The sequence below is a fragment of the Camelus bactrianus genome, chromosome 2 (genome assembly GCF_048773025.1).
Source record: "Camelus bactrianus isolate YW-2024 breed Bactrian camel chromosome 2, ASM4877302v1, whole genome shotgun sequence".
In the NCBI taxonomy this organism is placed as follows: domain Eukaryota; kingdom Metazoa; phylum Chordata; class Mammalia; order Artiodactyla; family Camelidae; genus Camelus; species Camelus bactrianus.
In genome coordinates this window covers 86245977-86265218 of record NC_133540.1, presented here as the reverse complement: position 1 = coordinate 86265218, position 19242 = coordinate 86245977, and the positions used below count along the sequence as shown (strand labels likewise).

At 42.2% G+C, this 19242-nt stretch overlaps 1 protein-coding gene across 1 annotated transcript in view; it reads right to left on the bottom strand.

Moving 5' to 3' along the window:
* The window catches only part of PARM1 (prostate androgen-regulated mucin-like protein 1), a 100091-nt gene extending 81090 nt beyond the window's left edge, over positions 1 to 19001 (bottom strand). Inside the window, exon 1 of the mRNA XM_045506128.2 lies at positions 18690 to 19001. Coding sequence (XP_045362084.1) covers positions 18690 to 18732 — 43 coding nt within the window. The 5' untranslated portion in view covers positions 18733 to 19001. The remainder of the gene's footprint in view (positions 1 to 18689) is intronic.
* Between the last annotated feature and the right edge of the window lie 241 nt (positions 19002 to 19242).

The following is a 19242-nucleotide window of genomic DNA, read 5'->3' as shown; positions in this document are numbered from 1 at the left end:
GTTTAATGTTAGTTTCCCTTCCCCTCTGCTTGTCTGCTAAATGTCAGAGTTGGAATTCAAAAGCAGGATCATGGGCCCCAAACCAAGTTCTCTGCAGATCAGTAATGAAAACTTGTCTGAGCTGCTCCTCCACCTCTGTGGTGATAGACTCAAACTAGCTGAATCTGAGTCGTTCTTACCTTTGTACTGGGCAAAACACTCTCTGTTGTTTTATATATCTATGCCCAGATGTAAATCTTTTAGAAGTCAAAATCAAAACAAATCAATCATGCATCTCCCAGTGCATTATAAGGTGCCTTCAGCACAGCCTGATCACAAAAATATCTTTTCCAGCCACTTAATGTCATAGAACTACTTAGGAAAGAGGTTTAGCGTTGGCAAAAGACAATAGAATAATTACTGGGTTTCAGTGCCTATGGAATTTGCAAAATGCCCGTAAGACACAGGGAGAAATAATAGCCTTTTTAGCTTTCCTTGTCCTAAATCTCTTTCGTAGTCTCCCTGCTTTGAAGTAGGCTTTGTACACTTCTTGAAAGAAAAAAAAAAAGAGCAAGTCCACAAAAAAAAAAGTTCTTGTGGAAAAGTGTAGGCTGCATTTAGAACTGGGGAAGATCTCAGTCTTCGTAGTTTTCTTGCTGGTCAGAGATATATTTGTCCTTGGCTTGGTAAGGAGAAAGATTCTGAAGTTTTAGGAAAAAAGTCTTCAAATTCATAATCCAGGGAATGCACTATTTCTCTTACCTTGGAATTTATTTTGCATACAGCTCCTTCTCCACTGCATGAGTCTCTGAAAACAGTCTCATCTGACAACATATTTCCCAGCCTGTGCACCCCTTCCCCACCCCCAATGCCCTAAGAATACTGTAGAGACAGCTGTGCTACAACGAACTGGCGCAAAGCGGGAGCTGTGAGATTGGCACTGAGTTTGGCTCAGTACCTTTCTCTGTGGCTTTGGACGTGTAACCTCACTTCTATGAGTCTTGATTTTTCTTGTCTGTAGAATGGGGGTCCTGGCTGGCTGCCAAGAGCTTGTGAGGACTGAGTCTCATTTTGCACCTGCAAGCTCTGTAGTGACCACAAGGTGCTATTTGAATGTTTTTATTAGAATTTAAGGAGCAGGAGCCTGAAGAACTGTCTGCTCAGGGCAGTATTTTCCATTTTTAAATCGACATGCATACTTGCCACTAGTCTAATTAATTTTGGATCAGTTTTTTTGGGTCCTAGAGTTTGAAAGCTAACGTAAGTGGCTTCCAGACTACTGAGCTGTGTGTATTAAACTTGCTTTTATGGCATTCTACATAACAGACTGTGATGGATAAAAACACCAGCCCAGGAAGTCAAAACACCCATGGCTGACTCCCAGGGCTCTCAGTGACCTTAGCGACACAACTCTGAGCCCTTCTGCTGCTCCCTGACACCCTGCCCTGCCATTCCCTTATCTGTAACTTGAAAGGTCACTGTCTTTCTTTGTGAATGACCCAAGCTCGCACACAATGAGTGCATGTAAGAGCAGCCTGCACATTGGAAGCCACAGCCCAAGTAACTTAAGCTAGCACTGCTGTAGAGTAAGGACTCCCTGAAGCACCAGGCTACCTCTAGGAGCTTTATGAATTTCAAGGAAAGAGCAAGTCATTTAAGGATCAAATCAATCAGAAAGTGAATGTTTGATGTTCTTAAACTTATTAAAACCCAGAGTTCAAGAACTAGATACAATCTATGGTTTTTCTCTCAAGGGAAAAAAAAGCACATCATCCGCGTTGGCTGCGATGTTTCCTGGACTTTCTGGCCCTGAGTGATGGATCACCTAAGTTGGGTAGATCTTGGGTTAAGAATCTCTTTTCAGATTATAAAGGGCAGATAGTAAAACTCATCTCATTTAATCCTCTTATTTAACAGATGACAAGTGTAGGCAAGGAGGTTACCCGGGACCACAGCACGTATGTTAGACATGGTTTTAAACATGTTGTTTTTTGTTTCCAATTTAAAAATCAACATGCCATGTTAGAATATAGAGAAAGCTCAGTTATTTGGACTATTTCATTTACCAGAATATTTTATTCATCATCCCTGTTAAAGACCAGCTTATGCATACCTCATCCATTTTCCATACCATAAATTGAATTTATACCTTGAAAACGATGCCATGGACCAAGAAAGTACAGATTGAATTAACCCAATGTCCCACTTAAAGCCAAATTGCTAATGCTTATAGAAGGATAAGCTTTATATCCTTTATAAAGGATATAAAGTACAGATTGAATTAACCCAATGTCCCACTTAAAGCCAAATTGCTAATGCTTATAGAAGGATAAGCTTTATATCCCAACTTTACCTACTTGGGCTTAAACCTAAATTCTTAGATAAATTTTGACCCCTAACTGTTAATCAGGTTTCCTGAATTCACACAGTTTTGAGTCAATGGCCCATATTCTGCCAGACTCCTCATCAAAACTAGAAGTCAGGTGTTGCTTAAATCTGATGCTAAGAAAAGTGCATTTTTATAAAAATAAAACTGAGAAAATGTGTAAACAATATAATTCACACATTTAGGCGTCTGGGTAATGAGGGCCAGCCTTCCCATGGCAGATGGGATTTGGTTTCTGTTTTTCATTCACTGGCATCACAACCAGCAGAAATTGCTCTTCTGCAGGTGCAGCAGGGTTGATTGTGTTTTCTGAACACAATGCTGGAAAAGGCCATCAGCATCACAAGTGAAACGAAAATGAGCAGGTACAACTATTGAGCTTACAGCAAGGTGTGGTCAACATATCGGTCACTGCGTAATTTCAACACAGCAGCATTTTTTTTTGTTGGATGTTATGAGTCAAACAAGGTCAAATTTGGGTTGTTAAAAATCTGGCAGTCGTTGCTCAGCAAAGAACATAGGTGCCTTTTCTTTTCCCAGCTGCTCCTGTCTGTCAGGCTTTACCAGAATACAGTTTGGCACAGCTCTGCAGAAGATAAATGCTGTCACTTTGGCTCATGGAGACTTGACGAAGTAGCAAGCAGCCCATGTCAATAAACCTGTCTCTCTAATACAAGTTGTGTGTGCCCTCCTAGAAACCTAATCCTGATTACGTCAAAGAAAAATTGAGTCTTTTCCCTGGAGCTCCTGTCCCTTTGCACACCATCTCAGAAGGCTGTGGGTTTTTCCTGGATGGTTCTCACTCAAATGGTGGATGATCTCTTCCCACTAATTTCAAGAAGAATTTATTGTGGGTAATATGTTAAAGCTTCAGAGGATGTATTTCAGATCTACTCCTAGTTTCTGTCTCAAGTGCCATGTAGTCTCAAGCAGAAGCCAAGCCACCTTTGGAGAGGAGGTTTCGAAGTGGCCAGATCAACTACAGTAGAGTTGGTAGCCTCCTGATCCACCAGCTTGACTTGCCAAGGGAGACACGCTGTTCACCAGACGTGCCCCACTTTCCTTCTTCCTCTTGTCAAGGCCCTTCGGGGTTTGAGCTCCAGCTGATTCATTTGCTTTCCCCTGTCAGATGTCTCTGGAGAGGCCAGGATGTTCTCAGATGTCAGTGGCGGTGGGGATCACTTTTCAAACTTTAATGTCTCTTGTCATTTCTTTCATTCTGGAAGAATTATCATAAAGTACAATCTGCCGTGGAAAAGTTTGGTTATCCCAAGCGTGTGTCTCTAACCAGATACATGAGCTGGCTGACCTGCTCACCCCTTATGTAACCTCAGATTTCCTGATTAACTCCTTTAATCTTAATTGTTTTAAAGAAAAAATTCAAAGCTTCTAAAGCTCTTTACTCCTCGTCTCCTGGGCACTGATTTTGGGTCCCAGGCTGTCTCACCACATTGCTTTGGCAAAACAATGGCTCTCCCTGGGACTTAAAAAATATAATGAGGCTGTTCTCTTGCTTTGTAACTTTTTATCTCAGCATGAACTCAACTCTCATCAAGGAGTTTTGTTTATAGTGTCGGGGCTTTAAACATTTTTTTTTTTATTCCTTTAAGAATAACCCAAATCAATAAAGGCTTTAGACAGTAGACCTCTTACTTTTCTTAGAATATTTCACTTGCTTATATAATCAAACCTATCTAACTAATTAAATCTCCTGTTAAATGAAATTATATTTTTTCCAAAGGGAAGAATTTCAAATGTTGATTTTTCACTCTGATTTACAAGGAAAGCTATGATTCCAGAGAACACTGAACAGGCAGATATAGAACCAAATAAATGTCCATGTTCTACCTTATTAGCACCCTAGTTACTAATCAGAGGACATGTTGTATATATGTTAATGTCTGTTGAATGTGTAGAATAACCTGCTTTTTTATGGGGAGGAAGTGTTGAATGTTAGACATTACAGAAAATGTATGAATCCACTGAATATTAATTTTCCCAGAAAAAGACATTCTTTTTATGCTACTTGGTCTTCACCTTTAAAAATTCTTCTAAATATTTTAGTTAAGAAGGAAGCAAGTAAGAAACGAGAAGAACACACATCCTACCCACAAACATACATATACACACATCACACACACGCACACGCACACACACACACTTTTCATGCAGGCAGACAGAAATCCACTGTTCTAGAATGTCACAATTCATATTTTTTCCATGAAAGATTTCTGTGGCCCTCTGTGGCCCACATCAATGATGCAGACCTTAGAACTGAGGAAGAGACCTTTTAGGGAGCAGATCATACCCTCTCTGCACCTGGAGGAAAGGTATCGTACCTAGAGCAAGGAGCTACATCCCAAAACAGCAGAAGCTATTTTCATCTCCTGCGACTTTCTGCTTTTTCTTTTCTCTTCCTGACTCTGGCTCAGGCACAATGATGCAAACAATATAGTATTCACCATGGCAGAGAAGAAGTGAAACAGTGCCCTTAACATTTGTCATGTGCCTCCCAAACAGTACACCTGCTATTAGCCACGTCCAAATCAGAATGCTCCAGAAGCACCCAGAGGCCTCGCAGTTAGCAGACTGGCTGAGTAAGTTCTAAGTGAGCAGAACTTCTATTGCTTAGTAAAACCCATTCTGTTTGGGGCTCTAAGGACGGCCATTAAAAATCTCATTAATTTAGGTGGTTGGTTTTCAATGAGTCTGGTAAGTTTAGAAATGTGTGAAGGCATTTCTTCCCTCCTTCCTTTCCTCTTTTTTTTTTTTTTTTTCTGTCTGTTTTTCTTTTATCTTGCTTGTCACATTGCCTGTAAGGCACTACTGCTCTTTAGTGGTCAGAGCCTAGGGATGCTGTCCACATGTTAGGCCCCCTCCAAATGCCCACAGCACGCTGGTTGAGAAATACCTGATTTAAATAGTCTCAACCAACCCTCTACTTTCAAGAGCAAAAAAGAAATAAGTAAACAAGTAGGTAAAAAAACTACTTGAGAGGTGACAGCAGCTGCCATCTTGGATAAAAGTAATGTGTAATTGATTATGTTACTAACGGCTTCTTTTATCAGCGGAGGCGGGTCTTTCATGAATGTGGCTTAGATGCGAAAATAATATAGCTGATATGAGTTTAATTGTGCCCCCCCAAAAAGATAGGTCGAAGCCCTAACACCACTCTAGAACAGTGGAGTGCCTGCGAATGTGGCCTTACTTGGAAACCTGATCTTGGCAGATGTAAGCAAGTTAAGAGGAGGGCACACTGGGCTAGGGTGGGCTCTAATCCAGTAAGGCTGGATGACTGATGGCCTGACAGGAAGGGAATCAGAACCCAGACGCACTCAGAGGGAAGAGGGCCATGTGAAGACAGAGGCAGAGATCAGAATTAATACTCTCGCAGGCCAAGGAACACCAGAAGTTGGTAAATGCCAGGAAGGATCCTCCCCTGGAGGCTCTGAAGGGAACACGGCCCTGCTGCCACCTTGATTTCAAACTTCTAGCTTCCAAACAGTGAGAGAATACAGTCCTGTTGTTTTAAGCCATCCAAGTTGGTGGTAATTTGTTTTAGCCACCCTAGGAAACCAAGATAATAGCTACTCTATATTTATCCCAAGCTAGACAGGTTGGCATCATTCAAGGGAGCAGGCAGTTCAAAGCGGTTTGGGGGGAGGAATGTTGGGGGACAGACACTTAACTGGCAACCTCTGCTGCTGCTGGGTGACCTAGAAGATCGGAGAAGGTTTCCCTTTCTGCCCAGGAAGGCACACTTCATTTTAAATTCTGCTCCCTCTGGATGCTTTAAAGACAATCTTCACTGGATTCATTTATCTAGAGTGAACTTTCAGTTCATAAAGACATACAGGCAAGGGTGGCTGCCCAAAGAGAGCAAGTTTATCTGGAAGTAAGTTACAGTGCCTGCCTTTCCAAATGTCACTTGCTGGTGGGTGATCATGTGAAGCAGGCTAACTGGATGGCCTCTCTTTTCTGTGCTCCCCCTGGGGTCTTTTGGTGTTCAGCATACTCATGATGCCTCTGACTGTGCAACTCTTCCTCAGGGGGTGTCCCAGCCTCCACTTTCCATTATCATCACGTATCTCTCCTATGGGCCACCCCCTCGAGGCTCAGGCTCCATGCTCTTCTACACGCTGGCACATGGTGATGTGGTGATAATCTCCTTCTACCAAGCCATCTTCATTTATTAGCTGGAATGCTTGTATGGAGACAGTTACCTCATCATCTAATATTTGGTCATCATCTAATATTTGGGTACACCTCATAAAATAAATGCAAAAGATCAGTCAATAAATCAAAATAATTCTTTGATCTATTTCTTTTCAAAATAACATGTTAGTTTATCAGCATTCTCCAACGAAGATAAATGAAGTTTCAGGTTATCATTGTTTTGTGTTTGATATCATTATGAACTCATGAGCTTAAACAACGTGATTCAGTCCATGGCATTTGTCCTTATGTTCAAACTGTTCTATCTTAGGCCAATGGGAGCCTCACTAAATGATTTTGAGTGCTTCTGACAGGAGCCTGGTAGTCTTTGTCAGCATCCTTGCTATCCAGTACAGGATCTTCCAGGCTTATCTTATACATTTCCTAACCCAGACTTGGAATTAGCCATTTCTCCAGGAGGCTTCATCCATTGCATTGGAAATGGAATTTAGTAACCACAGTCTGAACACCTGGATGACTCTTAGGCAGATCTGGGTCTGCTTTTCCTCCCTTGGACGTGAAAAGACAATTTGGCCTGAATGAGTCCCAAAAGAGTGGCAAGAGACCATGAGAAGAGAAAGGTTGACAATGACCACAGAGGAGTTTCTGTAACTGTCTAGGCTGAGATCATGAGGTTCTCACCCAAGACTGTAGCTGTGGGGATGGGGAAGAGGATCAGAGTTGGGAGAGATTCTACAGAGTAAATTTACACAAGAGGATTTGGCAACTGATTTGGCAGTTCAAGGCCTGAGGGGCCAAGGTAGGTAGAAGATGACAGACCTGGGCTCAAAGCCTAGCTCTGTCACTTACCAACTGTGTGATCTGCATCTCATTGCTTAACTTCTGAGAACCCGTAACCTCAGCTACAAAATAGGAATAGCCTGCTTCTCTCACAGGGTGGTCGGGAGGATTAGATGACGCTGCAAATGACATGAACATAATATAAAGTGTGATACCTAGGACTGCTAAAAATTAACAACGTGAATTTCCCTGCTGCCCGACAGGTCTAGACTTTTCTATAATATGAAGGGGTTGGCCCAGATCACACCAAACCCTCCTCCAGCCCTGTCTGCTCCAGCCCTCTCTGAATTCACACTTGCTCTGTTCTCTGATAATGCCATGAGTATTAGTAATGGATCCTCTAGCATTTACCTAAACCACATTTTATTGAATATTTTATTGAAAAGATGATATACAAATTTAATGTTGCCAAAAGAAAAACACATCATATAGCCTTCTGACAGCTCTTTTTCCTATTGGATACCTAAGTTGACAGATTTCACTGAAGAAAAGCTTAGAGTAATGTTTTCACTTAAAATTGCTCCCATAAGTGACAAACGCTGAAAATATTAAAAAATAACAAAGTACCTTAAATGCTAATCAGTTAGCTCAGAGCCTCTTAAAATACTTTCCAAGACAGTTGTCTTGATCAATGATTTATGCAGCACTCTGTCTTTAGAAAATACAATATTACTTTAAGTCAATTCCTTCCCAGAGCCCTCCCTGCCCATTAAGTCAGGAATATCCTGTAAACCTTTCTGAAATTATTTGCTTTTGTAAGATTATTTTTGGGGGCTCCATCAGAAGGATTTTTGAATCAAGATTTTGAGGATAGAAAAAGTCATCTAGCCACATTAATGATTGATAAAGAGGGATTAAAATATTGATAATATCTTCACTTTTTAAATTGTGAAGACAACACAAACCACAAACAAAAGAGCACAAAAAGTGAAACTGACCCAAAACTCACTTGCCAGAAATAACCACTGTATCCTTCTAAACTCTTTTTCCCACGGGCACACACAGAACGTTTTAAATATTTTATTACAAGGTACATTTTATTCCTTAGCTTGCTTTTTCAATATACTGTGAAATATAAAGTTACAAGATATTAATTCAATATATTGTCACCATTTCTACGTGACAGTACGTAAGAGTCACCTCATTCTTTTAAGCAATTACTGAATATTGCCCAGTTGAATAAACATGGAAGTGTTTATTATGGTCTGACCAGCACTTTATAGTTAGACATTTACGTTGTTTAGAGTGCATTCATGTTTTAAAAAGTCCTTAACTTGGCTGTAAACTTTGGAATCTCAAAAAGCACATATCCCCTCTTTCTGATTACTCTCCAGACAGAAACTCTGTTCTCAGTGGTGTGGTAATTTTTCCCTCCTTCAGCAGCCACACTTGGCTGTCACCAGCCTTCTCTTGTCAAAGTGTGTTCCCTTTCTTTCCAGTGAGAACTGGGGCCCTGTTTTTGTTTTTTTTTTTTAATTACTCTATCTTTATTTTTTAAATATATTTATATGGAAGTACAGTCAGTTTACAATGTTGTGTCGATTTCTGGTGTACAGCACATTGTTTCAGTCACAAAGTAACACACATACATTAATTCTCATATTTTTCTTCACCATAGGTTACGACAAGATATTGAATATGGTTCCCTGTGCTATACAGTATGAACTTGTTGTTGATCTATTTTATATATATTAGTACCTGCAAATCTCGAACTCCCAATTTATCCCATCTCACCCCCCTTCCCCCACTGGTAACCATAAATTTGTTTTCTATGTCTGTGAGTCTGTTTCTGTTTTATAAATAAGTTTGTTTGTCTTTAAAAAAACTTTTTCTTTATATTCAACATATAAGTGATATCATATGGTATTTTTCTTTCTCTTTCTGGCTTATTTTACTTAGAAGGACATTCTCCAGGTTCATCCATGTTGCTGCAAATGGCTTTACTTGGGGAACATGGGCTCTCTGGTGGAGGAGAGGTGGGGTGTGGTCGCCTGCCCTCCTGTGTCACTCCCACAAACCCAGACGCAGTTCCCCGTCGTCGGTCCTCCAGCATGAGGGGAGGGCAGGCTTCTCTCCCTGCACCCTCTCTCTGTGCACAGTCCCTGCTGCTGTCCCTCAAGATGGCAGAGCCCCTTCCCACCTCAAGAACAGATAAGTGACCCCACAGAACAAGCAAGGAACATGTTTTTAATACAAAGTGATCTTTTCCCTTCTTTGGTTTGTTTGTAGGTTGCTCTTTAAGTGGATATAATCTTTTTTTATAAATGAAATATAGTTGATTTACAATGTTGTGTTAGTTTCTTGTGTACAACACAGTGACCCAGTTATACATACATATATTCTTATCATTATAGGTTGTTACAAGATATTGATTATAGTTCCCTGTGCTGTACAGTAGGACCTTGTCGTTTATCTATTTTATAGATAGTAGTTAATATCTGCCAATCCCGAACTCCTAATTTATCCCTGCTCCCTTTCTCCCTGGTAATCATAAGTTTTGTTTTCTATGTCTGTGAGTCTGTTTCTGTTTTGTAAATAAGTTCATCTGTGTCTTTTCTTTTTTTAGGATTCCACATATAAGCAATATCGTATGATATTTGTCTTTCCCTGTCTAACTTAGTTCACTTACGATGATCCCTATGATATGGGGTGATAACCTCTAGGTCCATCTCTATTGCTGCAAATGGCATTATTTCATTCTTTTTTATGGCTGAGTAGTACTCCATTGTATACGTATACCACAACTTCTTTATCTAGTCATCTGTTGATGTACATTTAGGTTGCTTCTATGTCTTGGCTATTGTAAATAGTGTGCTGCAGTGAACATTGAGGGGGTACTTGTATCTTTCTAAAGTAGAATTTCCTCCAGATATATGCCCAAGAGTGGGATTGCTGGATCATATTAGTATGTTTATTTTTAGTTTTTTTTAAGGAATCTCCATACTGTTTTCCATAATGGTGCATTGAATTACATTCCCATGAACAGTGTAGGAGGGTTTCCTTTTCTCCACACCCTCTCCAGCATTCCAGTTGTGACTTTTTAATAATGGCCATTCTGACTGGTGTGATGTGATACTTCACTGTAATTTTGATTTGCATTTCTCTGATAATTAGTGACATTGAGCATCTTTTCATGTGCCTATTGGCCACAAGTTGACATAATCTTAAATTTTGCTATTATTCCTTACTCTTCAAGACCAGTATGTTGTTCTTTTTTTAAGCTCCTGTTCTTTTTGGCCATTACTAAATAAGTAGATGTTTTTATTTAAGTCAAAAAGTACCATAAGTCTTGTTGGATGATGATGCTAGAGGGTATATCAACCTGGGTGACTTTAACACCAGCCACATCAAGGAGTGCCAGCCCTGCAAGGTGGGGAACAAGTGCTCACAGGAGACAGGTTTGATTTTCGTGAGGACTTCACTTCTATCTATTGCTTGAACTAAAACACAATTCATATTTCAGAGTCACCGATGAAGGCAGAACGCAGAGTCTGTAAGGCCACGAGCACTCCCAGTCTGTTCTAGCTTATTTGTGACTAACTTACACCCTCCACACTCAGCACACTCAGTCTCAAACATTACTGTGAAATTGTCAGTTGTGCTTCCTTTAGATTCAAACCACTTTTCATCATCAGGCTATTTTTAGTTATTCAGAAAATTCTCAAAAGTGGTCAAAGAGTAAAAGTATCTTTATCTTCTCCAGCTGAGCTCAAAGGTGATATTTTCTTAACTGGCCAGAGAGTTTTAAAAGTTTTAGCCATTTTAAAGTGATACCCATGGCCAAAAAAAGTGCTTACATTTTAAAAAGAAGTGTTTTGTATGAGCATAGCTAAAATAAAAAAAGAGCTGATTTTAAAGTTTAGCTTTTGTAAACTTCAATGAAAACGAAAAGCCTGACTCATTTTTTTTTGTTTTGTTTTTAAAGAAAAAGCTATTTGGAAACACTAGACACAAGCAATTGATAATAAGCAAGTTTGCCAATGTCTCATTTTGGGGGGCTCCAAGGCAAAATTTAAATTGTCTTTATTTTGCCAGTTCTCAAAAAATGTATTTTAATCATTCAGTTCAACAAATATATTTTGAGTACCCCCTAACTGTCATTTAGCACTGGGGGCACCAGAGAAAACAAAAGAGACAAAATCTGAAGGTGGAGGAGGTAAGGGATAGAGGAGGTACACATTAACAAAAAAGCAGAGGCAAGAGGGAGACAAGGGGCCCTTGGGACTATGGTGTTGGCAGATGGAACAGACAGCAATTTAAAAATGTTGGTCAAGGTCAGCCTCAATGAGAAGACGATGTCTGAGCAAAGGTTTTAGGGAGGTGAGGGAATTAACCACGTGGATTTCAGAGAAGGTGTGTTCCAGAAACAGGACCGAGCCATGGCACGTGATAAGGAAACCAGTGTGGCTGGTGCAGGGCAAGCGGAGGAGAGGTGGAAGCCCAGGTCCAAGGATGAAGGCGGAACAGCTCATGCAGGTCTTGATGGTCACTTTAAGGCCTGGGCTGGGATTCTACTCAGAGTGCAACAGGAAGCCATTGCAGAGCTGTGAACAGAGCAGTGGCTTCATCTGATGCATTTCCACTGGACCGACTGCTGCTCTGTAGAGACCAGATCTTAGGTGGGAAAGGCTAAAAGCTGGTAGACCTGAGAGGAGGCCCCTGGAGTACTCCAGGAGGAAGAGAATGGTGGCTCCCACCTCAGTGACAGTGATGGAGGTGGCAAAAAGTGTCTGACTTCCGTATACATTTTGAAAGTCAGGCGAACATATTTTCTTGAAGGATTGGAGGAGGGGTGTTGAGAGGAAAAGAGACTCAAAGATGACTCATGATTTTCAGCAACTAGAAAGTTGGACCCTGAATGATAGCTTTAAAACTATGGCCAAAAACCCAAAACATCAAACAAACAAAACTTTCACTCCTTCAACACTATTCATGTGCAATCCGGCACTAAAGTTCCTGTGTCCTTTCCTACTTGATGGAAAAGAAAATCAGGTGCCAGAATTTGGACTGTAAGTGAAAGATATTATCATCGAAGTTGTATTCTGTCATTCATCTTATTTTGTATTGAAGAGCCATGTGTTCTAAATATCACACCTGGAAACTTTTCACAATTTTTTTCCACACCTAACAGTTACCTATTCACAGATTTTGCCTTAGGTATAAAGGTGCAAATTTCCACCACAGTCCAATTGCTTAAAGAATTTTTTTTCCAATCTGCCTTGAAATTCAAAGATGCTGCTTCAGGCTCGTAGAAGCACAGCTTTCAAGTGATACCAATAGACCTATCCTGCAGGAATTATGTAAACCTTATATAATTAATATTTGTGAGATGTGTTGAGATCCTGGCACAGAAGACAGCATTGAAATCCAAAGCTATCTTATAACTTTTTTTTTTAAATCAGCTGCCAGCTATCCAGCTGGCAAGGCTTTGAGTCCCAGCTCCTATGCAAGAACATTGCTACCATTTCATATAGTATACTGGGTTGTTTTTTTGGTTTTTTGTTTTTGTTTTTTTTTTTAAAGAAGGGTCACAAGAGGGTAAAGTAATGCAGCATCAGGGAGGCTACAGAAATCCCACTTGTTCAGACACAAAGAGCAGTGCGCAGTGAACAGATATGCAGTCCAATTCGAAATGTTTCATTGGAGAGCTGCCTCTGAATCCTAACATTGTATTTGCTGCTGGGGACAGAGCTCTCCACATCTTCCCGTGAACAGATTGTGATGAATGAAATGGTGCAGGGCGGCTGAAGCCGGGTGAGGCAGGGTTCAAAATAAAGTCAATCCTATGTCAAACACACATCATGGATGAACCACAGATGAAAGGCCAAAGGTAGGGCTGCTAGAGAAAATACAGGATGTCCAATTCCATTTGAATTCAAGATAAACAATGAAGACTTATTTAGTTTAAGTGTGTCCCAAGCACTATGTGGGTTATACTCAGAATTCACTATTTATTTTGAAATTCAAATTGGACTGGGCAGCCTGTATTTTTAATTGCTAAATCTGGTAACACTAGCCAAAGGAAAATTAAAATAGCTTATTTTCATTTAACATTATACCCCCTTGTACCAATGAAAAACACAGATGAAAACAATTACATAATTGTCTATTTGGTTGTAATGGTTTCTATTACTTACAAAATGGCAAAAGTCTCAAGGGTTCTAAATGACATTAAAACAGGTAAAAGAAGTGGGTTACACTGGGGTAAAGGATTATGAAGAATATTTAAAGATCTACACATCAGAAAATCTGATGTTGCATCAATTCCCATCACTTAAATAATTTAAGCTGTGACTACAGAATGCAATGCCATGAACCATATACACGAATCAGTCTTATTTTATAGTCACCCCACTTGCACATTCATTAACTGGATGATAACCTATTAGCCCTGCATTGCCACGTAAAAAACAATCACTGCATGAGGCAGGTACTCACTAATTTGCCCACCTCTTTTCAGAACCACTGCTGTCTTCTAAATGAAACATTAATTTTTCCAGGCAACTATTTCATCCAATATCTTGTTAGCAAAGCAAATACAGTCAATCCTCCATATCTGTGGGTTCTGCATTTGTGAATTCAAACAACATCGTATCGAAAATATTGGAGAAAAAAATCAAGAAGTTTCCGAAAAGCAAAACTTGAATTTGCTCCGTGTCAGCAACTATTGTCATGGCATTTGCATTGGTTTAGGTATAAGCAACCTAGAGATGACTTAAAGTATACAGGAGGATGTGCATAGGTTATATGCCGATACGATGACATTTTATGTAAGGGACTTGAGCGTCTGAGGATTTTGGTATGGGGGGAAGGTTCTGGATACCAAGGAACGACTATATTTGATTCCTAAACTAACACGTCTGATTTCAGTGATAGATGCTTCCAAAAGGAAGGAAACTACTGTAAATGTTGTGGCAGGATTCCTTCCATTGGGATGTTAAAATAGCCAATACCTTTTGAAAATATTTTTAAAATCTTCCTCTTCATTGTTTCCAGGGGATTCTGTACCCACCACCCCCACCCCTGGGAAAATGATCATTTAAGAAAATCTGCTCCAACTATAAATATTTGGCCACTATTTTTCTTATAAAAACACAAGCACAATTAAAGCATGACTAGACCAGGCCCAAATGGTCAAGTTACATTAGAGATCTGGCCGTTATGGATGGTTTTGGATTCTGGAGAGACCAGTCTGGATCATTCATACACCATGAGCTGGCTTTTTCTAAGTTATTTGATCAGAATTATCCAAAATGTGTGGCTCTGGGAACCTGACCTCAAGGTTTAGCTGAGTTGGGCTTTTGAAACATACCAGATTGTAAAAGAATTTGTGGAAGGAATAACATCTTTGCTGAGACTCTACTGCTGTTTGTTACTGAACAATTTTTTTTTTGGACTTTTGTGCTAAATCTGAGCTGGCACATTATTAACCTTTTCAAATTAGGCATTTAGTAGGCTCAGCTGAATATTTTCTTAATTTGCACAAGAGGGTTTGCCAGAACAGCTGGCACCATGCTGGAGTATTAGTTGAGATCTTTGATTTACATAGTCCAAGCACAAACACATAAACTTCGCTTTTGGAGAGGATGACCTAATAGATGCCGAATATAGTGAACTTTATTAATGAGAATAATAGCAACCACAATCGCTAATCCTTATTGAGGATTAACATATAATTATAATCCAGGCATAAGGTATATTCAGTCATTTAACACTTTCAACAATCTTATGAAGTTTTATTCCTCCAATTTCATAGATAAGAAAACTCAACAGTGGCTAGATCATGCGCCAAAAATTACACAATTAGAAGGTGGTAAAACAGCTTTGTACTGAGGCAATCTAGCTGCTGAATCTGCATGCTTACCACTTTGCAACACGGCCTCAGTAAATGTATCTGATAACCATAGGGAGTTTCCACCTTCTCAGGTCAGATTTCATCCAAAGGAGGTGTCACTCTGTGAACACACTTCAGGGGAACAGAAGGTAACCAGGCTAAAGGGATGCAAGCAACCCTTTACCTCCACTCTCAGCCAACCATAGACAACTTTGCTGTTCCTGTAAATGTGTGTCCACTTTGGGTTTATTTTTAGTATTTTTATGATAAGATTTATGATAAGACTTGGTATGCTTATGAAAAGGCCCTGACATATATTAGGACTAATAGCTGTAAATGTGTAGGTGGGGTCTTCCTTCCAGGATAAGGACATTCTAGGTGTTAGTCACCTGGGAGAAGAGCTATCTGACAGGCCCAGGACACAAATAGGCTCTCTAGCTGGGTAGCAGACTGGAATCCAGCTCTGCTGATCTTGATCACCAAGCGGCCAAGAAGTCAGCCTGGGTTGTGGGGTGGAATGCAGCACTCTCCTGGGGTATGGGGGTGGGGAGACCAGGGGCAGACAGGGCAGAATCGGGGCAGGAAAAAACGAGTCAAGGAGTTTGTGCCTCTCTTACTTATGCTATTTCCCCTTTGAACTCCTTGAATGTTTGGAAAAGGCTTTTGGAAGGTTCCAGTATATCTCAGATATCTCAGTTGAGGGAATTTTTAAACACAGTGGGCCACAGAGCACTGGAGGGCAGCAATGATGGTGGCGGGGATGAAGGAATCGAATCCAGAGAGGAGAGGGAGTGGGATGAAGATGGAAACTTTCATTTGTCTGCCATCCTCCCTCCCTTCTTGGTTCTGCTGCCAAACCTTGGAGGTTCCGGCTTGTATTTTAATGTAGAGGCAGCCCTTCCTGTATGCCTAGAGGACTGGCCTTCGAGGTGTTTGGGGATGGTTTGTAAAATTGCCACTCTTCTTTTCTGCCACAATAGACTTTGAGAGAATTGAAGACAATTCAAGGTGGCTCTCTTCCTTCTTTTTCAAATACAAGTGAAGATGTGTAGAGATTTACTTTTGCTGTATTGTTGACAGTGCACACATATGTACAAGTGTCTATTATAGAAGCTGAAGGAAATGCCATGTATATGTATTGAGTAGATTTATTAAGCTAAAAATAAAAAGTCCCCTGCAAAGTCCCCATTCCTGGCTCAAGAAAGTATCACCTTAGGAGTTTTACAGAAAATTTCCTGTAGCCTCTAAATCTGGAAAGGTAAAAAAGAAAAAGACTTTGCCAAGAGAGTTTCAGGAGTTCCAGTGAAACACGCATGTCACTTTCACTCCAAGAACCCTCACACCTCTCTTCTTTACCAATTTTTTCTAGAAAAGTCATATTTTATTTCTGAAAACACCATACTTTAGGATGTAATGAACCTCCTAATATATTTATGTCTGTTTTAATATTATTTTCCTGATAACTTAGTGTAAATTCCTCTAACATCAAACTGACCCCCAAAGAGATTCCTTCAGAGGCATAAACTCAGAGAAAAGGATGAAGCTTCTTCCTTCTCTGTTTGGAAGATGTACTCAGAAACATAAATATGTCTTCTGGTGTCAGGGAAGCCCCAGAACTAGAAGGCTGTGATATTCTTGGCTCTGACCTTGACACACATGTGCAGAGATGAGAGTGAGGCTGTTCAGCCAGTAGCTCCTGGAGCTCCCAGCCTGCTCACTCTGGACTCGAACAAGATCAAGATTCCTGCCACGGAAATAGCTGAGCTAAACTCTAAAGCTGGCCAAGAAGAAAAAAAAATCTTGCATTCCTTAGAGGGGGAAATGCTACATTACACTGCCTCGTAGGGTTAATCCTGGTTTTGCCAACTGCCAGAGTTGTTAAAAAATTTTTATAAATAATTAAATAAATATTAGCCAACTAAATGAAATTAGCCACTTAATAAAATTAGCCAACAAATCTACCTACCAGTTCGACTCATTCACTGAAGGTTTTTCTGAGCCTTGAGCCTCATGAAAGGATTTTTAGGGAGGAGAAAGTAAGGCACCTTTCATGTCTTTTCATAAACCTCTCTGGGCAATCCTCGGTCTCTGGTCTGCCACACTCGCCTGGATCCAGGGGCTCCCAGCCTGGCCCAAGGCTGCTCAGCCAAAGCCATCAGAGACAAGACCTTTCTGGGAACCGTTTGCAGACGCGCCTGCAAACTGCTCAGACACCAAAGAAAAAAGGAAGATTTCTCTGGCCTTCAGCAAGTACAGGAAAAAGGCTCTCTATAGCCTCAAGTTGGGAAACTTTCCCTCGAAACTACATTATCCTTTGTGAGTTGCCGGGAAACCTCTAGTTTCTTTTCAAGGGATCAGTAACGACTTGTGTCCACAATTATAGGAACCCAAGCAAATCAGAAGGAAAAAAATACATACATTGACTAGAAGCATAAGTTACATGGCTTGTGTGCGGCTTTGAAACATTCTTATCTAAACATGCCAGTGTCTGCGCAATCGGGCTGCTTTTACACCGGTGCCTCATTTGTAGTCACTTGTCCCTTGTTAGGCTGCATTTTTTTTTTTTTTTTTTGAAAAACTAAGCACCTTAACTCCAGTCTCAAAGCGCTCCTCTGCATCTCTCCTGGCGCCCCGCAAGCAGAGCCCAGTCCTCCGGCTGCTTTCTTCCCAGCCCCCTGCTAGAGGCCGCCGCGGTCCGTGGTCCAGGCATCCGCGGTGAGCGCGTGGGGAAGCCGTCCCCGGAGTATGAGTAGGTAAGGGGAGTGGGTGGAACCTGGAGGATGCTAGCTTTAGCCAAGTTAGCAGTGCCTGTCAGGGCACGCACTTTGCGTAGCCTCTGGGCCACAGGGTAGAATTGCAACCCCCCAGCGATGATCGCAAGTTTGAACAGAGTCGGAGCAGCTTCAGTGGGACTGTTAAGGCCGCATCATCGGCAAGCATACTAGACAGGGACGCCAGAGACAGAGACCACCAAGTCTCTGGGAACGCATATCAGCCCCGCGGAACACGCAGCCACGCTTAAAGATTTCCCAGATGCGATCCCCTCTGCTCCTCTCTCTGTCTCATCCCTCCCTGGGCCCAACCTCGTCAAGAAGTCTGATGCTTAGACCCAACTCTGGGAGGTGTGCTCCAAGACCCGAGAAGCCTCGAGTCGCAGTCAGTGTCGCCCACCTGGGGTTCGAACGTGTCGCGCAGCCACCTGTTCCATAAAGCCCGGAGTTTGTGCGGACGGGGGCTGCGGCAGGAAGAACCCTGTCATCCGTTCGGTCCGGCTCTGCCCATGATCTCCAAAGGCGCACATCACCCCAAATCCAAGTGCGCACATCCCTTTGCGCAACCCCGGAGGCTCACACCACTCCCACCACCTGCGCGGCGACTTACTTCCCGGCCTCCCCGCTTCAGCCCCTTCCCCAGCACTGGCCGCAGGGCCCATACAGCGCCCGGCCCCTCCGGCAGGACGGTGCCCCGAAATACCTGCCGTGAAGATGCAGAGAGCGAAGAGAGTCTTGCAGACCATGGTACCTTGGTGCTTGGTGCCGAGCCCGGCGCGGGCGTTGGGACAGTTTGCCGGGACTGACCGAGCGCACCGGGAACGGGTGGCTCCTCTTCTGCCCGGCTGGCTGCGATGGGAGGCGGGCGGCCCGGGCTGCTCGGGTGGCGCGAGGGGAAGCGAGGCGAGCGCCGCGCGGCTCCGTCAGCTGCTTGTCCTCCGGCGCCCGGCGCGCTTCTGCTCCATCCCCGACGCCCGAGCCCGGGGCCGCCTCCGCCGCCGCGCCGGCAGCCGCCAAACCCCTCCCACCCGGGCCCCTCGGCGATGACAAGGCCACCCCTGGCCTTTCCTCTCCCAGCGCTCGGGTCCCGGGAGTCCCGGCCCAGGGCGGCCTCTACTGGACACTCAGGGCGCGAGACCCACGTTTTGACGGGGTTCGGCAAATGTTTGGGGCCGCTAGCACTGTGCGGGCGGCTAAGGGGATGCAAAGAAGTGCCAGAAGATCTCTGCTCCCAGGAATTTATGTCCGTTTTTCTT